At 41.1% G+C, this 21344-nt stretch overlaps 1 protein-coding gene across 1 annotated transcript in view; it reads left to right on the top strand.

Moving 5' to 3' along the window:
• The first annotated feature begins 18733 nt into the window (after nucleotides 1-18733).
• LOC122803235 (FHF complex subunit HOOK interacting protein 1B-like) overlaps nucleotides 18734-21344 on the top strand; it is a 538521-nt gene continuing 535910 nt past the window's right edge. Inside the window, exons 1-2 of the mRNA XM_044072834.1 lie at nucleotides 18734-18764; nucleotides 19320-19453. Coding sequence (XP_043928769.1) covers nucleotides 18734-18764; nucleotides 19320-19453 — 165 coding nt within the window. The remainder of the gene's footprint in view (nucleotides 18765-19319; nucleotides 19454-21344) is intronic.

The following is a 21344-nucleotide window of genomic DNA, read 5'->3' as shown; positions in this document are numbered from 1 at the left end:
TTCCTTCCTTCCTAAGGTGGTGTCAGAATTCAGTATCGGTCAGTCTGTTGACTTTCCTGTTTTCTTCCTCAAATTGGAAACACAGGTGAATACATCTTGCACTTACTAGACATTTATAGACAGTTGCATTTCTACTTACACAGAACAAAAGATGTTAGAAAATCTGATCAGTTATTTATATCCTTTACAGATAACATTCTGGGCAAGTGGGTAACAAAAGTGGCTTTGGCAAGATCGATTATGGACTGCATAGCCCTTGTCTGTAATATGTCAGGCATTCCATTTCCAAGACCTTTAAAAGCTCACTCTACAAGCCGTATGATACCCTCATCAGTATTTTTGTGTAGCCATTCCACGGATGACATATGCACAGCTGCTACTTGGGCTAGTCCGTATACTTCTGTTACTCATTAGGAACTGGATCTGGTCTTGATAGGAAGAGCAATTTTTTGGTTCAACTGTACTCAGGAATATCCTTCCTTAATCCAGGACATCAGGAAGGTGGGGACTCTGTCCCAGTAGTTGAGGAATGGATAAAAATTGACAACATCAGATAAAGAGTATGTACTTACCATAACATTTCATCTGTGTTGTCCATTTTCATTCTTAGTCAGCTCCCCACCCTCCAACCCCCCCCAGCCTTTGTCATCTTAGACTTCTGGAAGAATGAGATGATGTCACTGTACCAGTGTGTCTTCTCTGGAGCTCCAGATACTGGTTTGCTTTGTTAGGAACATTATTCAGATAATTGCTATTTGTCAGTTAGCAAACAAGTTTGTTAGGGGTTGGTGCATTGTGGGTAGGGAAAATCTTGAGAGTTTCAGTTGGCCACAAGCTATAGTATTGACCGATTTGGATCAGAGGATCAGATCCGAACCCAATAGTTGAGAATGAAAATGGACAACACAGACGGAACGTTATGGTAAGTAAATAACTTATTTTCCTCCCTTTATAAGTGGACCTTGTCTGCACCTTCCCACCCATTTCCTTAATCCCTTAGCACTCCAGAAAAACAGAGTGGATGGAGTAAGACTTATTTTGTTAGTTTCCCTTAGTCATTATTACTACCTTCAACTTCAGATGGTCCAAGAGAGTCCCATACTGCTTCCTTAGGTGTGTGCGCTGTTGATCCAGGAGGAGCAGTCACTGGAACATTCTAACCTAAAGCATTAACTACTTTAGTGCTGTAACTGTGGATAACGTGTGTGTGTGTGTGTGTGTGTGTGTGTGTGTGTTTGTATGCATGCATGCATGTGCGGAGTCAGTTTTCTGCTGTGGGCTTCTACCCTGTCTTCTCCAGCATCACAGAAGACCTTATATTTTATGCCCTTAGTGGACCTGAAGATGAGTTGTAGGAGACGAGTGAAGGCAAGACATGCATCCTAAATTTGAAGTCTGTATGACACTCTCTCAAAGGGGGACTGCAGCCCACAGGCCCCAACACAAGATAATTCATAGGCACCCTTAGCAGGAGAGTGTGGTAGAAAGGGAAAAGGTGCCAACTGTAGGTCTCTAGATACATTACACACTGGGATTATCTGTGTTATTGGCCTAATGACAGGCCACAGCTGCTAATGCTTTCTATCTAAAATGAATTAAAGGTGATACCGATTGCTGCTCCCTTTTTAGCATGAGTTGCCCAATATCTCAGGCTACAGCTTTGGAACTCTGAAACCAAAAGGAGATCATCCTCTTACATTTGGTTGTTATGGATAAAATATAGCAGCAGTGACTGTACTAGAGCACCTCTGATTATAGCGGTAAGTTCACACAGCAATAGTGTTTCACACTATTCCTGATAATGCCATTTATTATTGTGTAATGGTGTGAATTTTAAGTGTATCATTCACGTTATTCTACTGTTGTAGCATTCTATTAAATAAAGATTAATTGTTCTATTTCATTATTGTTTTAACTCAATAATTTAAGTTTTCTGTCATTGGCTGTTGTATTAGTATTTCATATTTGCTTAGCATTCTCTTATGTTGCCATCATTTGAAAATTGTACTAATATAATTGCCTGCGTTTGGCCTGGAACTCTGCTAAAAATTGTTGGACCAACCCAGTTGCCCAGTTTGACAGGCAAGTAAATAAAATAAGGAAAACGAAGGAATACAGCAGCAGTTATTTATTTAATGCGAAGGTTTATTATTTTGGTGAGTGTTCCACATAGCTGTAAGTTTACCGTGCTATTTGCATGACCTCTGTAACGCAAGGCAACCTACTTATTAGAATGGAAGGATACAAGGCAAATATTGTGTTTGAAATTCAACAAAAGAGCAGAAGCATCTGAGACTGATGTGTCTTAATATGAGCTAAATGCATTGTAGTTTTATCATTATGTTTTTGGGTAACGTTTTTCTTTCACAGATTGTCACAACAAACATGGCAGATCCAGTTTCCCATTTATGCACTGATTGTACTGCATCAACTGTAAAAACAGTTACCCTGTTTTTCCATTTTTTTATGTCATTGATCAATGGAAATGCCTTCTTGCAACTTTGACATTTTTATACTGTTTCAGCTTTGCTACTTTGTCAGAACAGCTGTTACTTGGCCAGATTGCTGCCCTTGGTACGGCTTTGTTGTAGCTGTGGAGCACAGCTAGATGCTGTTCTGTGTCTGGTTAACAGACGGAGGTTGATGACTTTGTAATTTTATCCACATGACAACCTATTAGTCTTAAACATCTCCAGAGGTCTCAGGCACTGTTACATTGCTGCTGTGTGTGTTCATTGTAATATCACTGTTGCTGTGTCCTAAGATATAGGGGACGTGTCTTGCCATGATCAGATTAGCCGGCCAGTATCCAGAGCTTTAGAGCACTTCACTTTCCAAGAACCTTAGCCAATTTAATGCATGTGAAAAGCAGTTTAAAATCTGTGGCTAGTGTGCCAAAACTTTAGAATTTTCTTGCTGCCAAAGAATGTTCTCCTTTGTGGTCTTTGGGTGATTGACTGTTGGCTACCACTTCAACAAGGCTAAGGAGATAAGTAACTCTTTGGGGATTGCATTCCACACCATCGTTTTTTTGTGAAGAAATGTTTCTTTTTAGTCAGAAAATCATATTTGAAGTAATGTCTGTTTTTCAGTGATTTGTCACTAAAACTGTTACTCAGAGATTTATATTTTGAGGCATGGTTCCCTGAGGAATCCCTTGAAAATATCTATTTTTTTATGTGGAGAAAAAGTGAAACTTTACCTCAGGTTTTGTCATTAGAGGCTTGGGCTTTTGGTTCGTGGGTTTTGAGGGGGGGGTGTCATTAAAATATTTTCTGCATAACCTAAATTTTCGTGACTGTGCATTTTACCGACTTTTAAAGCTTTGGTAGCTGCATTTCATACACCTTTTTCAGCTGATAGCTGCTCCTTTGTTTCTGTGGGGATTCCCTTATTTGCGTTTTTGTGAGGAAAGTTGTGCTGCTTCTGTATAACAGTGTTCATAGATTAGTACTAAGCTAACTGCCCTTGCGAGCGATTTTAAGCCTAGTCAATTATCCCTTGTGAGACTCAAACCCTGCACCTTGTGTTTGTAAAGCAAACACTTTAACCATTAGGCCACCCTCCCACCTCGTTAAGGGCTGCAGCTAGTGTGTTTTTTTTTAGTTGTCACTAAAGTATTTACCTGAGAATGTAATTTATTACCCAATATAAGGAGATTCTAGTGCGAAAATAAACTTGTAACACAAAAAAATGCACTGCAGGAGGTAAAACAATCACCGGACTTCCAACCGTTAAAAAACAAAAAAAGCCATTGCTATTAGTGTACTCAGTAAATTTTGTTTTTTAACGGTTGGAAGTCCTGTGATTTGTTTTACCTCCTGCAGTGCGTTTTTTAGGTGTTACAATGTAATTTATTAGTTAGGAGCAGCACAGATTCTTCAGGGCTACTTTTCCCTCCTGTGAAACCCCTTTTTATGGCTAGAAAATGGCCTGGGTCGGTAACTCTGTTGATCCCCCCCTCAACCTACAAGAAGAATAAGGCCATCTCTGAGGCTTTGTTCTTTACTCTGGCTTCCTCTTTTCCTCAGTCACATATGGATGACTCCGCTATTGCCATAATTTTTCCTTCAACCACTCAACATCTTTCATTCCCATTGGTGCTGCTCCTTGGGAAGCTGTTAAGGACTGCCAAGGCAGGCATGTCTTGCGCAGCCATTCAACTGCTCTTTTTGGGTTAGACAGATCCGTTCTTGCCAGCATCAAGGAAAGTAGTGGGGTCTGCTCCTTTATTAAGTTGTTCTGAGAAAGCTCATCCTTGGTAAAGGCGCTGTCATTGAAATAGCTGTTTTCCTGGGAAGGTCTCGCAAAAAAGGAGACTTGAAACTAGATACATTTCTTCTCCTAAAGCAAATAAGGAGTATTGGCTGGACATTAAGAGTTTAAGGGTTTATTTTGAGCCTTTCAGTCTTTAAATGCTGAGTCTTCCACTTCAAAAGGGAAAAAAGATGTTCTCTGTCAAATACTGATTGCTAGCGTGGCCGACATTCATTTCATTTGGACTGTTTCTGAAGTTCCCATTCAGTTAATTTATCCAAGTCTTTTGGGTTTCTAATACCATGATGGAAATGAACTCCATTCCTAAGTCAAAATGTGATTAAAGTTTGTAGAACTAGTATTGTTTCAGTCCTTAGTGTTGCTCAAAACTGCCGCCTTTCAGAATGGGAAGTCTAATACTGGGAAAATTATTATTCAGATTCCCCTCCTGGAGAGTTGTTTCTTTCTGATATCATTGCAAGAATGAAGGAATTGTTTTAGTGGGAACAAAAATTCCAGAATCCTGGCAAAGATATGATTTATTATAGGTGGATTTTCCTCACTCTGCAACTATTTCTTTTGTTCTGCCAGATGCAGAGGATGCTTTTTTGGTAGTGAACTTTCTGACAGTCAGACACCTGTTTCCAGAAAGTCTGATAAATTCTATAAGGATCCTCAGACTCACAAATTCCTTCTTTCTAACCCCAGGTCTGATCTTGCAGTAATTTATTTGTCAAAGTCCGCTAATATCCAACTCCTTACAGCACCTAGCCCTATCCCTTCTGACAAGTTGGGGAAAGCTTTTGATAGGCTTGGGAAGAAAGTGTGTATTTCTCCACCTTGGCTTTCAGAATAGTAAAATGTCAGGTTTTCACTTCTAAATTTGTGCTGGCTTCTTATGGCAGTATGAGGAAATAAATCGATAACTTCCTTTCTTCAGAAGTTAAAGCATATCTGAGTTTTCTAGTATCCTCTTTGTCTTGGGTAACCATTCTTTAAAATGTGCTTATGACACCGCTGATGATGTATCCATACTGGCTGCCACTGGCTCTGTTATGTGAAGATTTGTCTGACTACATCCTCAAACTTTACTAGGGGATGTGAAAGCTGGCATCCTGGATAAAGAAGTGTCATTTGGTCCTTGATAGGTGTGATGAAAGGGGAAGCTTAATTCAGGGGGCATTCCTCCTTTCCAAAATATAATAAACTTTTTTCTTCCGTTTCAGGTTCCTCTTTCGGGAAACAGAATAATCATTTCCAATGAGGCACAGGCAAACAAAATTGTAAATAACAGTGGCATGCAGTTTCAAAGAAGAAAGGATGGTTGTCCCATAACCAAGAACATTCTAAGAAAACAGACCGACTGTATGCCCCCTTGGGTGTTTTCCTCTCCCCACCTTGGCAGTCCTGAGAAGCTGTACCAGAGTCTAGATCTTCATTTCATTCAGTTGCACCAGATAGCTTTGGATACTGAGAATCATTCAAAAGGGATATAAATGGCAGTGGGCTTTCACTATGTTTCAAGGGATTCATCTGCTTCCATACAGCCTAACCTCCATCAGAGGATGTCTCACGGGGTAAAGAACCCATTTCCCCAGATATGAAAGGGAAAGGATTTCATTCAAGAACCTTTCAAGAATCTTTCTAGTGCGAGAGAGAAAGAGAGGAGGAGGAGGAGCAGTCTGAGATGTGTCCTAGGCCTTTCCTTTGTAACCCTTCACATCAAAATCCCTAAATTCAACATGTTCTCTCTGCGGTCTGTTACCTCAAATTCCATTTCTCAGTTTTCTGTAAAAACAAAATGAAAACTCCAAAGCTAGAACTTCCACTGAGTGACCTCCAAAACCTCTTGTATCAGAGGCACATGGAATATATGCAAATGACCCTTATGAACATCAGGTGTTTCAGCTAATTGGCAATTCTGAATGCCCATGACTTGTTTCGTCGTTTTAATGGCCAATTTCAGGCCAATAAAGCCAAACCTCACTAGCTGTGAATATGCATATTTCAGCCTTGTTATGACCTCATCAGCACAGCACAAGCGGAGTGTTTGACTAAGCATAAGAAACACAGGGCTGTTATACCCAGCTGATGTCCATTATCATTAGGGTCACTGCAAAAGTACCCCAAACAGCAAACTAAAACAATAAGTGAGAAGGCCACTGAAAAAACATTCAGTAAAAACAAATTGGAAACTCCAGCAAAGCTAGAACTTCCACCGAGTGACCTCCAAAACCTATCGGAGGCACATGGGATATATGCAAATGACCCTTATGAACATCAGGTGTTTCAGCTAATTGGCAATTCTGAATGCCCATGACTTATTTCGTCGTTTTAATGGACAATTTCAGGCCAATAAACCCAAACCCTACTAGCTGTGGATATACATATTTCGGCCTTATGACCTCGTCAGCACAGCACAAGCAGAGTTTTTGCCTAAGCATAAGAGGTTTTGGAGGTCACTCTGTGGAAGTTCTAGCTTTGCTGGAGTTTTCATTTTGTTTTTACTGGTTGTTTTTTCAGTGGCCTTCTCACTTATTGTTTTAACTTCTTAGTTTTCTGGTAACTTTGGACTTAAAAGATCCTAAAACATATCAGTCGGTAAATAGTTCAGGTGGTTTTAGCATTTTTCTGTGTCTGCTTTAACCTTTGGTGCATCTGTATCTCCAAGATTGTTTACAAAGTGCCTGGGTGCTCTCATAGCCTATTACAGGTTGCAGGGCATTCAGATTTTCCTATTTTAGGTGATTGCCTTATTTTTTTCAACATTCTAGTTTGGGTAATGAACCTGTTTCTTAGCCTTGGGTTTCAGGTGAACAAAGAGAAATCTTCTCATTCTGTCTCACAGGATAGTGTTTCTGGGATGTCTCCTGGACATATCTCTCATGATGACCAAGGTGTAATTCCTTGTATTTTCCCATCCAACTCTGGCATCTTCCAGGAAATGTCTCAGAAATATTGATTGCATGACCTCTACTGTTCTCTTGATTCTTTTGCAAGACTTCACATGAAGAAGAGTCAGTGGTTTATCAAATCAGTTTGGACTCAGCACCAGCACCCCACTTTTACATTCCATTTCTGGGGTTTTTGAAAAAAAGAGTTCCTTTGGTGGAAGAATCAGTCATCTTTCATCCCAGCTTTCATTTTCAGACCCTATTCAGTCTGTAAGCACAGATGCGTCAGACTTTACTTGGTAAGCTGTGAGCAAGGGAGTGGAAGTACAGGGCCTTTGGAACAGGCAAGACAAGTTAAAAGGTGTGAAATAAACGCTGTCAAATCTCCGAACCATCTTTGGATTTCAGGTCCTCTGCTGATAATCGCACATGGCACCACAGCGATGTGGTACATAAACAAATAGTGCCAGCTGGTCCCTTAGCAGACAAGGTATTGTAGCCTGGGATCTAGCGACTCAGTTCAGTCTGTCCCTCCAGCCTACCTACATTACGTCAGAGCAAAACTTTGTTGCAGAGAAACTAAGCAGGAGCAGGTCAATCCCTCGCCAGTGGAAGTTGAACTCCGGAGTCTTCCAGGAGTTACTCCGTCTTTGGTATATTTCTCCTTCACAAAAGCGCTAATCATTATTTTCTGTTAAACCTCTGTTTTGCTTAGCCTTGCCAGTGCTTTATTTTCCATTTGTTTTAGTATTTTCTTTTTTTCTTCACAGATGCCTTTCCTTTCCCACAGGATGAAATGTTTCTGTATTTTTTTTCCTCCCTTTCCTCTGATAACGAGGGTACTTTTAAAGATACAGACGAACTCCCCAAAGATTTTTATGGTGCCTCTGTTTTGACCTAGGCAACTGTGGATGTTCTTCGTGTTTCACTGTTGCAGTCATTACACTTGGGTTATCCTGCTGGCAGGCTACCCTCAGTCGGCCTGAAATCCAAAGTCTAGGTCCGGCGTCGGTTGCTGTCGCCTCTTCCCTGACGTCAGTGCGCCAGGGCTATAAAAGATGCAGCCAACGCCATTTTCTTCAGTCTTTCTTGCCGCGCGGTGCCCGAAGCAGAAGCAGTTCGCAAGTGCCGGTCGGTCGACTCCTGAGAATTTCGTGTTCGAATTTCAGATCCAAAGTCTTCATTAAAAGCTAAGTACCCCGTTGAGGAAACTTTTTTCTTGCTCCAGACCGATGTCAGAAAAAGATAATAATTGTATTTCTTGTGGGAAGCAAATACCTCATAAGGACTTTCATTCTTACTGTATTCCTTGCCTAGGCCTTGACCACGACGTTGCTAGTTGTCGGTTTTCTGCTAGATTTAACCAACGCACTATTAAGCGTCGGTACGATTTTGCATTACACTATTTTGGCAGAAGATTTAATTATACGATGTCGTCGGATAGCCATCCGACTACTGGAATTCACAAAAAACGCAAAGAAAAAGAAAAGGACAGGCATCCAAGGTCCAAAACTGACGACTAAGCTTCTTCTAAGCCAGTCGCTGGTTCGCCGGTTGTCAGTGAGGTGCCTTCGCAGCCCCCGATGCCCGCTACTTTAGACCCGCAGGCCGCTACCGACTCCCACGTGGAGTCGACTAGGCCGCTGGAAGCTCAAGGTATTGGACCTTCAGAGATTATTCCCTCAGATGGGTCCGGAGCCGCTGAGCAGGCATCGGCTTCTGAGGGTGTTTTCAGACCTACTCAATTATTCATTAAACTGACTTCAGCTTCAAAGGCAAAGACTAAAGCACCTTTAAAGACAAAGAAACAAGTACAACAGCCTCATGGACAGGCCTCCATGCCCAAAAAACAGATGCTCAAAATGGCTGAAGACTTAATTACTTTGATCAGGGGTTCCCATCACCCCACCTGATAAAAGGCCTAGGCAAGAGACAGAATATGAATCTTCAGATCAGGTTTCCATTTCCATTTCATCTGATTCCTCTTCTGATCAGGAATACTCTCTTCCTCCCTATGAGGATTCTGATGCTGAAGAATCTATCCCTTTAGCCTCTCCTCCTGAGGATTACTCTTTTGGGGGGAAACCTTGCATTTCCACTGGGAGAGCCAAGATTTTTCAGAATCTAAGAAAAGGCTCAGAGACTTCCTTTTACTCCCACAACACAGGTCCCTAGCTATTCCACCTGTGTTAGACATTGTAGATGATGTATTTTCAGAGTCCAGTCTGACCGACTCCTTATCTCCAGCTCCTGTTAAGCTGGACAGGTACTACAGGGTTCCTGACTCTCATAAATTCCTTTTCAAAAACCCTGCTGCTGACCCAGAAACTATCTCTCAGGGTCCCAAAGGGGTCAAGGCTTCCACTGCAAAAAAACCCTACCTCCTCTGACAGGGATTCTAGGGCATTGGACAGATGGGGGAAAAAGGTTTACACTTCTGCTACCTTGGCTGTAAGGGCTTTAAATTGTCAGTTTCATATGCTCAAATATCAGCAATATATTATGTCACTGCTTAAACAGAAAATGTTGATAAATTCTGAATGTGCAGAAAACAAAGAAATGCAGGATTTATTGCATGCAGCTGAACAAGTTGGAAAGCATACTTTGCAATGTGGTTTTGATTATTTGGCGGCCTCCTGCAGGAGGCATACTTTGGTTAAAGGAACAAAATCTGCCTGATCATGTCAAAGCAAAATTATTAGATGCTCCATTACAGCAGGATACCTTGTTTGGTGTTAAAGCAGAAGAGGTGTTAAAGAAAATGGAGGACAAAGCTAAATCTATGCAAACGGTTAAGGATTTCTTACAGGTACAGCCTCCAAGATTTAGCAGACACTGGCCTACAAAGAATTGGTCCTTTCCAGTGTCAGACAGACCACAAAGGGGCAGATACAGACACCCAAGAGGCAGATCCCAGCCCCAAGGTTCGTACAGGTCTAAATAATGGGGTGCTTCTACCTCCAAAAGTGGAGAAGACAAATTACAACCATTCAGGAAACAGTCTCAGTGATTACCCCCTGTCTGCATTAAGCACTTATCTTCTGGCAGCACCTTTAGGGGGAAAGCTAGCACTTTATCAAAATTGGCACATAATAACCCAGGACAAATGGGTCCTAGACATAGTGTCACAAGGCTACAAGTTTCACTTCCATATCCTGCCAAGGACAGACAGTTGGCCAGACCTGCCAAAACATCAATGGGCAGAGGCACAAAAACAAGTCTCAGCCCTCAGGTACATGAGGGCCATTCAACAAGTACCACAGCAAGAGCAGGGACAAGGATTTTATTCAAGACTGTTCTTGGTACCAAGAAAGGACAAGACCTGGAGACCAATACTGGACCTATGTATTCTAAACACATATCTGGATATACTAAAATTCAAAATGTTGACTCTACAGCAGCTTCTGCCCATGCTGGGCAAGAAGGCTTGGCTTGTGACTTTAGACCTAAAAGAGGCATACCTGCATGTCCCAATCAGACAAACATTTATTTTTATTTTACATTTGTTAACCGGGAGAGTCCGACTGGATACATGTCCATTTTCAGCGGAGGCCCGGGGAGAAAAGCTCCAGGTACATAACAGACATATGAACATTGTTAATGCAAAAAAGGAAGATAGTTGAGTTTTAAATACAATATAAAGATACATCACATCTTGGGGAAAAAAACAGCAGCAGCATATAAAAAAAAAAACATAGGTCAGTTACAAAGGCGAGGCGCCTTGTTAAAAAGCGGTTAAGGATAGTGAGGTAAGAGAAGGGTAAATGATAGTGGTTAATCAGGTTTGGAACAGGGACATTGCCAGAGAGTATTGAGATGGGGTTTAAGCTTTTTTTGAATTGTAGGAGTGAAGGTTCTGAGGTGAGCATGGTCGGAGTTCCACATTTTACCTACAAAGTTTGAGAATAGAGAATCCCCAGCAGAATTATTGGCTTTGGTAGTTTGAGCTAAGATCTTATTGGAGGAGCGTAAAGATTGCAGGTTAATATAGGGGTGAATGATGTTTTCAGAGCTGGTGTTTTCTCTGGGTGATACAGTATCTGGTGAGCCGCTTTGAGTTGGTTGAAATGGAGTTGGCTGGAAAACTCTAACCACCCTAGTTGCTTCAAGTTAGTGCAGTGGTGCTTCTAAAGGTGGAATTTGTGGCAAATCTAGCTATGTGAATGTAACAAGAAGCAAGTTTGTTAAGGGTTGTCTTGTTTAGGTTTGTAAAGAGGGGAGTTATAGAAAAGAGTTGATAGTAGGTGTGTGGTGGCAATTGTAATTTTAGCGTGAGGAGTGAGAAAGTGTTTTACTTTATAGAGAGCCAAGCTTTTTATTGACGGTTTTGATGGTAAGATTGAAATGGGTGTCAAATTTAAGGGAGTTATCAATGGTAACACCTAATAGCTTTGTGTGAGCTTCTGGTGATATAGTGATTCCATTGGAGGATGTAATAGAGAAGGTGGGGAAGAGTCTTGTTAGTGGGTGAGAAAGTAAGTAGTTTTGTTTTGTTGGGGTTGAGAACTAGTTGACGACTTGAGAACCATTTTTCTATTAGGTTGAAGGTGTCTTGGGTTGAAGCAGTGAGGTCTGCCAGGTTGGAGGCAGTGCTGATGATAGTCGAATCATCTGCATATTGAATGCATGTGGCATGGGGTGATTGTGGGCAGGTCATTAATAAAGATGGTGAAGAGAAGAGGGCCAAGAATAGATCCTTGGGGAACTCCAAGTGTAACAGGTAGGCATGTAGATAATTTGTCCTGCCATAGAACAGCCTGTTGCCTATTGGACAGGTAGGATTGGAACCATTTCAGCGTGGAATTGCTGAGTGATAGTTTTTTTATGGAGGAGTTCAATGTGGTTCACCATATCAAAGGCCTTGGAGAGGTCTAAGAAAAGAGCAGATGATAGTTTATTATTGTTTCTGAAGTTATTGATGGTATTAGAAAAGGATAGTAGGGCTGATGTGGTACTGTGATTTGGCCTGAAGCCATGTTGGGAGTTGGCTAGAATTTTATTTTTGGTGAGGTGTTCCATCAGTTGTTTGTGGACACACTTTTCCATAATTTTGGCCAGGGGTGAGAGTATAGCTATAGGTCTGTAGTTGGTTAGCTCTAGTGAGCTACCACCTTTCTGGAGAGGAATAATGTGGGACATTTTCCATATGGAGGGGATGAAGGCTTCGGTACGGTTTATGATTATGGAGACGGGATATGAGCTACCACCTTTATGGAGAGGAATAATGTGGGACATTTTCCATATGGAGGGGATGAAGGCTTCTGACGAGGTACGGTTTATGATTATGGAGACGGGATATGAGCTACCACCTTTCTGGAGAGGAATAATGTGGGACATTTTCCATATGGAGGGGATGAAGGCTTCTGACGAGGTACGGTTTATGATTATGGAGACGGGATAGGAAATGGCCTCAGCTGCTTTTTGCAGAAACTCAGCTGGGAGAAGGTCAGCTGCTAGCTTAGTGGGTTTTAGTTTTTTAAGAAGAGATGTTATAAAGGATATGGGTACTGGATCGAAGGTAAATAGATGATCTGATGTAGTTGTAGTATTCTGCTGGCATGGGTAGTGGAGTGGGCTGGTTGTTTGTTTGAATTGTGTGGCCAGGGATTGTATAGTTTCTGTGAAGAAACTATTGAATGTGTTAACAATGTTTACAGGGCACTGTTGTTTGCAAGTTGTTGGAGTGGGGGTGGTTGCCTGGCCTGGGTGCAGGAGCTTGTTTAAGCCTGCCCAGAATTTTTGTGGATTATTAAGGTGTTTGTGTTGGAGGTGGAGGAAGAAGTTTTTTTATCATTTAAGATCATTCTTTTAGTTTCATTTCTAAGTTGCCGGAAGGTTTGGTGGGAGTGTGGGTCTTTAGAGGTACGCCATGTGACCAACATCTTGTTTCTAGATAGGATTTTGGATTTTGTTTCCTTAGAGAGCCATGGTGCGGTTTTGGTTTTAGTTCTAATGGACCGTATTGGAGCATGGGAATCTAGAATCTTGAGGAAGGTGGTGTTAAAGTAGATAACTGCCTCTTCAAGAGGAAGAGACTTGAGTATTGTCCAGTTGTGGGCTTTAAGTTCAGTTTGAAAAATGGAGGCGTTGAATTTATTATTGTTCCTGATTTTTTTATGGTTGTAAGAAGTGGGGTGATTTTCTTGAATTTGATAACATAGGTGAGTAAGTGATCACTCATTTCCTCTGGGTGAGTACCTGCTGAGTACTGGTCAGGATCTTTATTAGTAAGGATCCAGTCCAGGATGCTGTCTTTGTTTTGGGGTTTACCTAGTCTGGTAGGAGTGGATATGAGCTGAGAAAAGCCATGTAGATTTATGCTGCTAGATGGGGAGCTAGATGAGAAGGAATTCCAATCGATGTTGAAGTCACCTAACACTATGGATTCCTGGGGGTGAGTTTGAGTTAACCAGTGGAGAAATTCCTGTAAGGTTTTGTTATTATTGTTGCCTGGGGGGATGTAAATACATGCTATATTTATGCTTTTATGTTTGTTTGGTTGAAGTTTTACAAGTAGAATTTCGGCATTGTTTGTTAGGGGTTGTGGAGAGGCAAGGGAGATTTGTAATGTATTTTTGTAGAGTATGGCTACACCGCCACCTTTATGAGTTATTCGTTCTGCTCTTAGTATATCATACCCTGGTGGGATTATCTGTGTGTCTTTCGTACTTGGTTTAAGCCAGGTTTCTGGGAGACATAGTAGGTCTGGGGAACAAGTAGCTAAAAGGGCATGTAGGTTGTGAATCTTATTGTTTACACTTCTGATGTTTAGATGACGGGTCAGAAGAGAGTTAAAGGGTCTAGAGTTTAGATTGAGAAGATACCTCAGATTCAAAGCTGGCTCAATGCACTACCAATTCTCTACACTGCCCTTCGGCTTACCTAATGCGCCCAGGGTCTTCACAAAGTGTCTGACACCAGTAATTGCATTCTACAGACAAAGGAATACAAATATGTCCTTACTTGGACGACTGCCTCATTCAAGCAGAGAACAAGGACATTCTACTACAGCATCTGACGTTTGTAAAGAGATTTCTAACAGGCCTAGGGTACACAGTCAACGAAAAGAAATCAAAACTAGTACCCTCTCAAGAGATAATATTCCTGGGTGCAAGCTTAAATACAACTGCCCAGATGGCTTATCTCAATCCAGACAAACAAAGGCAACTGACTACCTATTTCAACCTGTTGGCAACAAATGCCCAGTTATCTGCAAGCTTTGGTCTTCATGGCATCCTGCATTCTACTAATTCCATGTGCAAGACTGCATATGAGGAAACTTCAATGGTACCTAAAAAGTGTTTGGACTCAGTATTGCCACAGCCTGGAAACAATAATTACCCTCATTTCCTGCCTGCAACAGGAGTTTCGATGGTGGGCGAAGGCTTGTCACCAGAACAAGGGACAGCCATTCACTTACTCCCAGTCAGGCAGATATTAACAACTGATGCATCAGATTATGCCTGGGGAGCCCACATGGCAGGAAGATGTATTCAAGGCACATGGTCCGCAAACCAAATGCATTTACATATCAAGCAAAAAGAGATGCTAGCTGTTCAGAATGCCCTGACATCCTTCAAGGACCTACTTCATCCGGGACAACTACTGATAAAGACAGACAACACCACAGTCATGTGGTATATAAATAAGCAGGGAGGCACTCATTCTTACCCTCTTTGCAGACTAGCCATGGCTTTGTGGGACACAGCATTGACCTACCAAGTACATCTGCAGGCACAATTCCTACCAGGAAAGATAAATACTCTGGCAGATGAACTAAGCAGAAACCTCATGGATCCCCACGAGTGGAAATTGGATCCACAAGTCTTCAGCATGATAACAAGGGAATGGGGATGCTCGGATATAGATCTGTTTGCCTCTCCCCACAACTACCAACTAAAAAGATTCTGCACAAGGACTTATCACAGACGAGCATGGAAAGTGGACGCCCTATCTTTCAGCTGGAAAAGCTTAGCAGTGTATGCCTTTCCTTCACTGCCTCTCCTCCCCAAGGTACTCCTAAAGGTCAGACAAGAGAAGCCAAAGATGATACTGATTGCCCCAGACTGGCCCCACCAGTACTGGTACCCAATCCTAAGGAACTTGTCTCAATGCCTGGCTTGGACCTTGCCCTCAAATACCTCATCTACTGTCCCAACAAATCAATCACATCCTGCACAGCCAGCTAAAGGCCTTAAATCTGGCAGCATGGTGGATAATGTAGTCATACAAAACGCGCCTCTCACTAAAGCTGTGATGGATGTCATTTTGGAGGCCAGAAGGCCTAGTACCAGAAAATATTACACTGGAAAATGGATGAGATTCTGTGCTTTGAACCAGGCACAAGGAATGGACACAGCTGTACCAAATATTCCTCAGATTTTGCAATACTTAACTGAGATGCTGGACAAAGGCCTATCCTTTTCATCAATTAAAATTCATGCCTCTGCCATTTCGGCTCATTACAATACAGAGCCACCATTTTTTTCTCATCCTTTGTTAAGGCAGTACCTCAGAGGAGCCACAAACTTAAGGCCTCCAAGGAGATCACCAATACCTGCATGGGATCTCAATTATGTCTTGGAAAAACTCACCCTGCCTCCTTTTGAGCCAGCCGCTACAGCTGATATAAAGTTTTTATCTTGGAAAACAGCTCTGCTCCTAGCAATAACCTCTGCATGACAAGTCTCAGAGCTACAGGCACTCATGGCTGTGGAACCTTTTATCATTTTTTATCCAGACAGGGTTTCTCTGAGGACAAACCCGACATTTATGGCTAAGGTAGTGTCCAGTGTGGCCCTTAACCAAACTATTCATCTGCCTACTTTTTATCCAAACCCACAGAATAAGGGGGAGAGAATTCTGCATTCTTTGGACATACACAGACAGCTACGCTTCTACTTGAACAGAACCAAAGCTTTCAGAAAGACAGAGCAACTACTCGTGGCATATGCTGCAGGATCACAAGGAAAGGCTATCTCAAAGCAGACTGTTTCAAAGTGGATAGGCCACTGCATTCGTTTCTGATATTCACAACATGACAAGCCAGTGCCTAAGGGCATTAGGCCACATTCAACCAGAGCAGCAGCCACTTCAGCAGCCTTCCTCAGGGGAGTACCAACCAAAGACATTTTAGAGGCTGCTACCTGGAGTTCATTGCGCACCTTTACAAAGCACTATAATTTACCATTCTACTCTAAATCCAGGGCAGGCTTTGCCACTGTAGTTCTGCAGGGCTTCATAGCCACTTCTAATGCTATTTAGCTCCAGCCTCCCAACCATAACTTTGGTATTCAACCCAAGTGTAATGACTGCAACAGTGAAACACGAAGAACATAGTACAGTTGTGTACACTTACCATAAATGTAGATGTTCGAGTGTATTCATTGATGCAGTCCAGGTTACCCACCCACCCACTATCCCCCATATCTTTGCTGGAACTTATCTGCAATTCTCTAATCTATACAACCTATGTGGTGTATTTGCTTGTAGATGTAGGTGTAATATATTTTGATGCATGCATTTTTTATTGGCATATTTTTAGTCTACTCTTTTGGGGGCACCTGACATCTGGGGCAAGAAAAACTGAAGAAAATGGCGGCGGCTGCATCTTTTATACCCCTGGCGCACTGATGTCAGGGATGAGGCAACAGCAACCGACGCCGGACCTAGACTTTGGAATTCAGGCCGACTGAGGTTAGTCTGCCAACAGGATAACCCAAGTGTAATGACTGCAACAGTGAATACACTCGAACATCTTCATTTTTGGTAAGTGTACACGACTGTGTTTTCTCCCTTCTCTTGAAAATGGTCAAGGGCAATTACAACAAGCTTCTTCAGAGAATGGACTTACACAGGACACAAGTTGTTTTAAAACCCCAGTCTTTTGCTTCTTCAGTTGACTGCCGGGATGGTAGAATTTTAAAGCATCTAGGTGCATTTTTTTTTTCTGAGGATGTACAAGTATTAGAAGAGGCAAAGAAGCCTATTATTAGAAAATCATATATAGGTAAGTGAAAGAGATTTCCCAGTTGGTTTTCGGATCAGGAACCAGGATCGACTCCTGTGATTCTAAAGTATTTGTGTATGTTGTTATCCTGTGGCCTTTTGTACTCTTCTACCAAGATTCCTCTTTTAGCCATTATTGTGTGTGTGGCCTTAGATCCCTGCTTTCTACTCTACCTGAAGTTTCTGAAAGGTATATTCATTATCTGTCCACCTAGAAGGCAGGTGTCTCCTTGAGATCTTAATTTTGTTTTTTAAAAAAACTTGCCCTTTTTCCTTTTGAACCTGATCACAAGGATGATTTTGAAGTTCTTATCCAGGAAAACAGTATTGCTTATTGCTCTGACTTTTGCAGAAAGTGTACCCGAGTTACAAGCTCTTAATGCGAGACATTCCTGTGTAACTTTTCACAAAGATTGGATTACTTTGAAGACAAATTCTTCATTTATGCCTACGTTTATACTCAGGCTATTTATCTCCTGGTTTTCATTCCAAAGACTAAATAATAAGGGGGGGGGGGGGTTACAGACTGTGGATGTCCACAGGCAAATCAGATGCTACACTGACTAAATAAAAACTTTTAGGATTGCTGATCAGGTGTTTATTTCTTATGAAGGCAAGAAGGGTACATGCATTATCAAAATAGTTGCTAAATGGTTGTCCCCTGCTATTGCTTTTTTGTTCTCACTGTAACAAGACTTTTCCAGGCAAAATCAAGGTCCTCTCGAGCAGGGCTTTGGTTACTACTTCAGTGTTTTGTAAAGGGGTGGATTCTAGAAATATACTAGAAGCAGTAACTTGGTCATTTGTACAGGCCTTTACCAAGCACTTTGTTAGACTGCTCTAGGTCCAGAACATACTTTGCTAGGACATTTCTCCATGGACGCCAGCACTCTGACTCATCTTTTTTCTCCCTTGATCCCTAAGCTCTGATATTTGTCCAGTATAGCTGAGGCCACTGCAACAGTGATCTTATGATGACATAGTGCAGCTGTACAAGTAAACATATTAGAAGAGTAGATGTTCGAATAGGTCAGTGTCGCAGTGGCTGGTAGCTGCACCATCCCTCCATCCTGATACATTTGCTATTTTTATGCCAGGTTGTAAGATGTTTAGTAATATTCATCCTTTTTGGCAGGGATCTATCCTTTCTCCTCTGAGGCAAGAAAGCTCAGAAGCAGGGCAGTGACTGTGGCGAGTGGAAGGTGCCCTAAAACTTTAGAAGCTGTGTGGCTGGGCTAATCCTTCCAGGATATGTGCCATATAGCTTAGAATACTGCAGCAGTGATCTAGTTTAAACATCTACTGTTACTGTAGGTTTACTTGCGCAAATGTACTTCCTGTGGTGGAGTTCACCAGACTGTCTGTGACCTTGTGTGTGGTGGCTTGGCTTTGGAGTAAAGATTCTTGTACTGTAGCCATTTTAGAAGCTTGTGACCCCAGGAGGATTCTCTCTCTCTCTCTCTCTCTCACTCACTCAAACATTTTTTTTTCTCAGACAACATGGTTCATGTCTGGTCATGAACTTCGTGCCTGAGCCAAAGAGTTTTTGATGCAGCAATTTGATAGCGTGGCTTATGTTTATTGGATCTCTGCTTCCTAATTTGGGTTTGTTTTTGTGACTGTTTATAACTTTTTAATAGCCTTATTTATTGTTTTATGCTGTTGTCAGATTGTGATAATCGGGTTTTCATTTATCTTTTTCCATTTGATGTACTTACACTTTGTGTAAGGTGCTTAGGGACAAGCATTTAAATGTGGTTAAAACTGAAAGCTAATTTAGGGGCACAGAGAAGCAGTTTGGGGAGCAGTGATATCAGCCGCAGGACTTAATTTCTTTGTTGCATAGATGCTGTTACTGATGTCTGTGTCGAAGTCATGATTGTACATGTGTTCAGTTTATTATTTTGTGTGTACCTTATTATTTTGTTTTATTTATTTTTTACATTTTATTCTGGTTGTCTAATCTGTTTTCTCTTTTTGTGTATTTGTACTACATTTAAAGAACTGAATAGGTCTAAAGTTTCCTAGAACTGTATTTTCTAGTGTGTACACTCACACAGCTGTACTTTTTGTTATAATATTATTTTTCTTAAGTATACTAGTTCCTTGATTACTTTAAGTTGTCAAGTCTGTTGCCCCACTTTCATTTTTGTTATTCAGTTCGACTGGTTTATTGTTACAAATGTGCTTTCCCGTTTCTGCTTCAGGTTGCTCATCCCTTGGTGCAAAACCAGTTGGTGGATTACGTTCACAATGGATTCTTAGTACCAGTGATGGGGCCTGCGTTGCACAAGGTACCTCATTTTCATTCATCTTTTATTACTTGAGTTTTATTTGTGGTGATTATACTGTTTGCAGTTGACCTATATTCTAGCTCCTCTATATGTTTCATGAACTGCTAGCTGCCTCATAACACAAAAACCATGGCACCTGTTTATACCACCAATGATCTGGTGATTAAAGTGATTCTGGTTTAGTCCATTTTTTGGTGGAGATGGAATTGGGTGTACTTTTCCTGTGATATATCTGTGTGAGAACTGTCTGCAAATATTAACTTATTGTTTGTATTGTATGATGTGTCATAACTTGACAACCATGCAGTGGAAAGAGTTTGCTGTTGCTGCTTGAGAATCACCGATTGAACTTAACATTATTTATATCACTGAGATGTACACTGCACTGATCTTAGTGTTGTGCTAGTAACCAACTGAGCATTAATTATATCACTGAGACATGCAGTGCACTGATCGTAGTGTTGTGCTAGTAACCGAACTGAGCATTAATTATATCACTGAGACATGCGGTGCACTGATCGTAGTGTTGTGCTAGTAATCGAACTGAGCATTAATTATATCACTGAGACATGCGGTGCACTGATCGTAGTGTTGTGCTAGTAATCGAACTGAGCATTAATTATATCACTGAGACATGCAGTGCACTGATCTTAGTGTTGTACTACTAATCAAACTGATCATTAATTATATCACTGAGACATGTGGTGCACTGATCGTAGTGTTGTGCTAGTAATCAAACTGAGCATTAATTATATCACTGAGACATGCGGTGCACTGATCGTAGTGTTGTGCTAGTAATCGAGCTGAGCATTAATTATATCACTGAGTATGCGTTGCACTGATCGTAATGTTGTGCTAGTAACCGAACTGTGCATTAATTATATCACTGAGACATGCAGTGCACTGATCATAGCGTTGTGCTAGTAACCGAACTTAGCATAAATTATATCACTGAGACATGCGGTGCACTGATCGTAGTGTTGTGCTACTAATCAAACTGAGCATTAATTATATCACTGAGACATGCGTTGCACTGATCGTAGTGTTGTGCTAGTAATCGAACTGAGCATTAATTATATCACTGAGACATGCGGTGCACTGATCATAGTGTTGTGCTAGTAATCGAACTGAGCATTAATTACATCACTTAGACATGCAGTGCACTGATTGAAATGTGCTAGTAATCAAACTGAACATTAATTATATCACTGAGACATGCAGTGCACTGATCGTAGGGTTATGCTAGTATGCTTTAAACTTTTGCAATAGAATTGATAAGTAATGCAGAACAAACCTTAAAAGTCTTTGCATTGTGAGACTGCAGATGTTGAAGAGTAGGATGGTATAATGCTCATCAAACTGCATCATGCAAGGTGATTCACTAGAACAGCTGAAAACTTAATTCGAAACTGACTACACTTTGGGTTTTGTGTGTGTGTGTTTGTGAGTGTGTATATGTGTGTATATATATATATATATATATATATATATATATATGTGTGTGTGTGTGTGTGTGTGTATATATATATATATATAAATATATATATATATATATATATATATATATATATATATATATATATATATATATATTAAATGTATAATAAAAATCTTTACTTTGATGTCCATATCTCTCAAACCATTAAAAATATGTATACAAAATTAGGAACTTTATACAAGCACAAAAAATTCTTATCAGACCAAGCACGAGTCATCCTAGCCCAAACCCACATTTTGTCTACCCTAATGTATGCATCACCAATCCTAACCCACATCAGTAAAACAGAACTAGACAAACTAGAATCATGCTACAGTAAGATTGCAAAATTCGCCAATAGCTCTACTTTTAGAAGCCATCACTGCCTTGTCCTAAAGGAATTACAGTGGTTAG

This window comes from Protopterus annectens, chromosome 5.part1 (genome assembly GCF_019279795.1).
Source record: "Protopterus annectens isolate FY-2018-M chromosome 5.part1, PAN1.0, whole genome shotgun sequence".
Classification (NCBI taxonomy): domain Eukaryota; kingdom Metazoa; phylum Chordata; order Ceratodontiformes; family Protopteridae; genus Protopterus; species Protopterus annectens.
The sequence above is the reverse complement of the archived record's forward strand: the minus strand, read 5'-3'. Positions and strand labels throughout refer to the sequence as shown.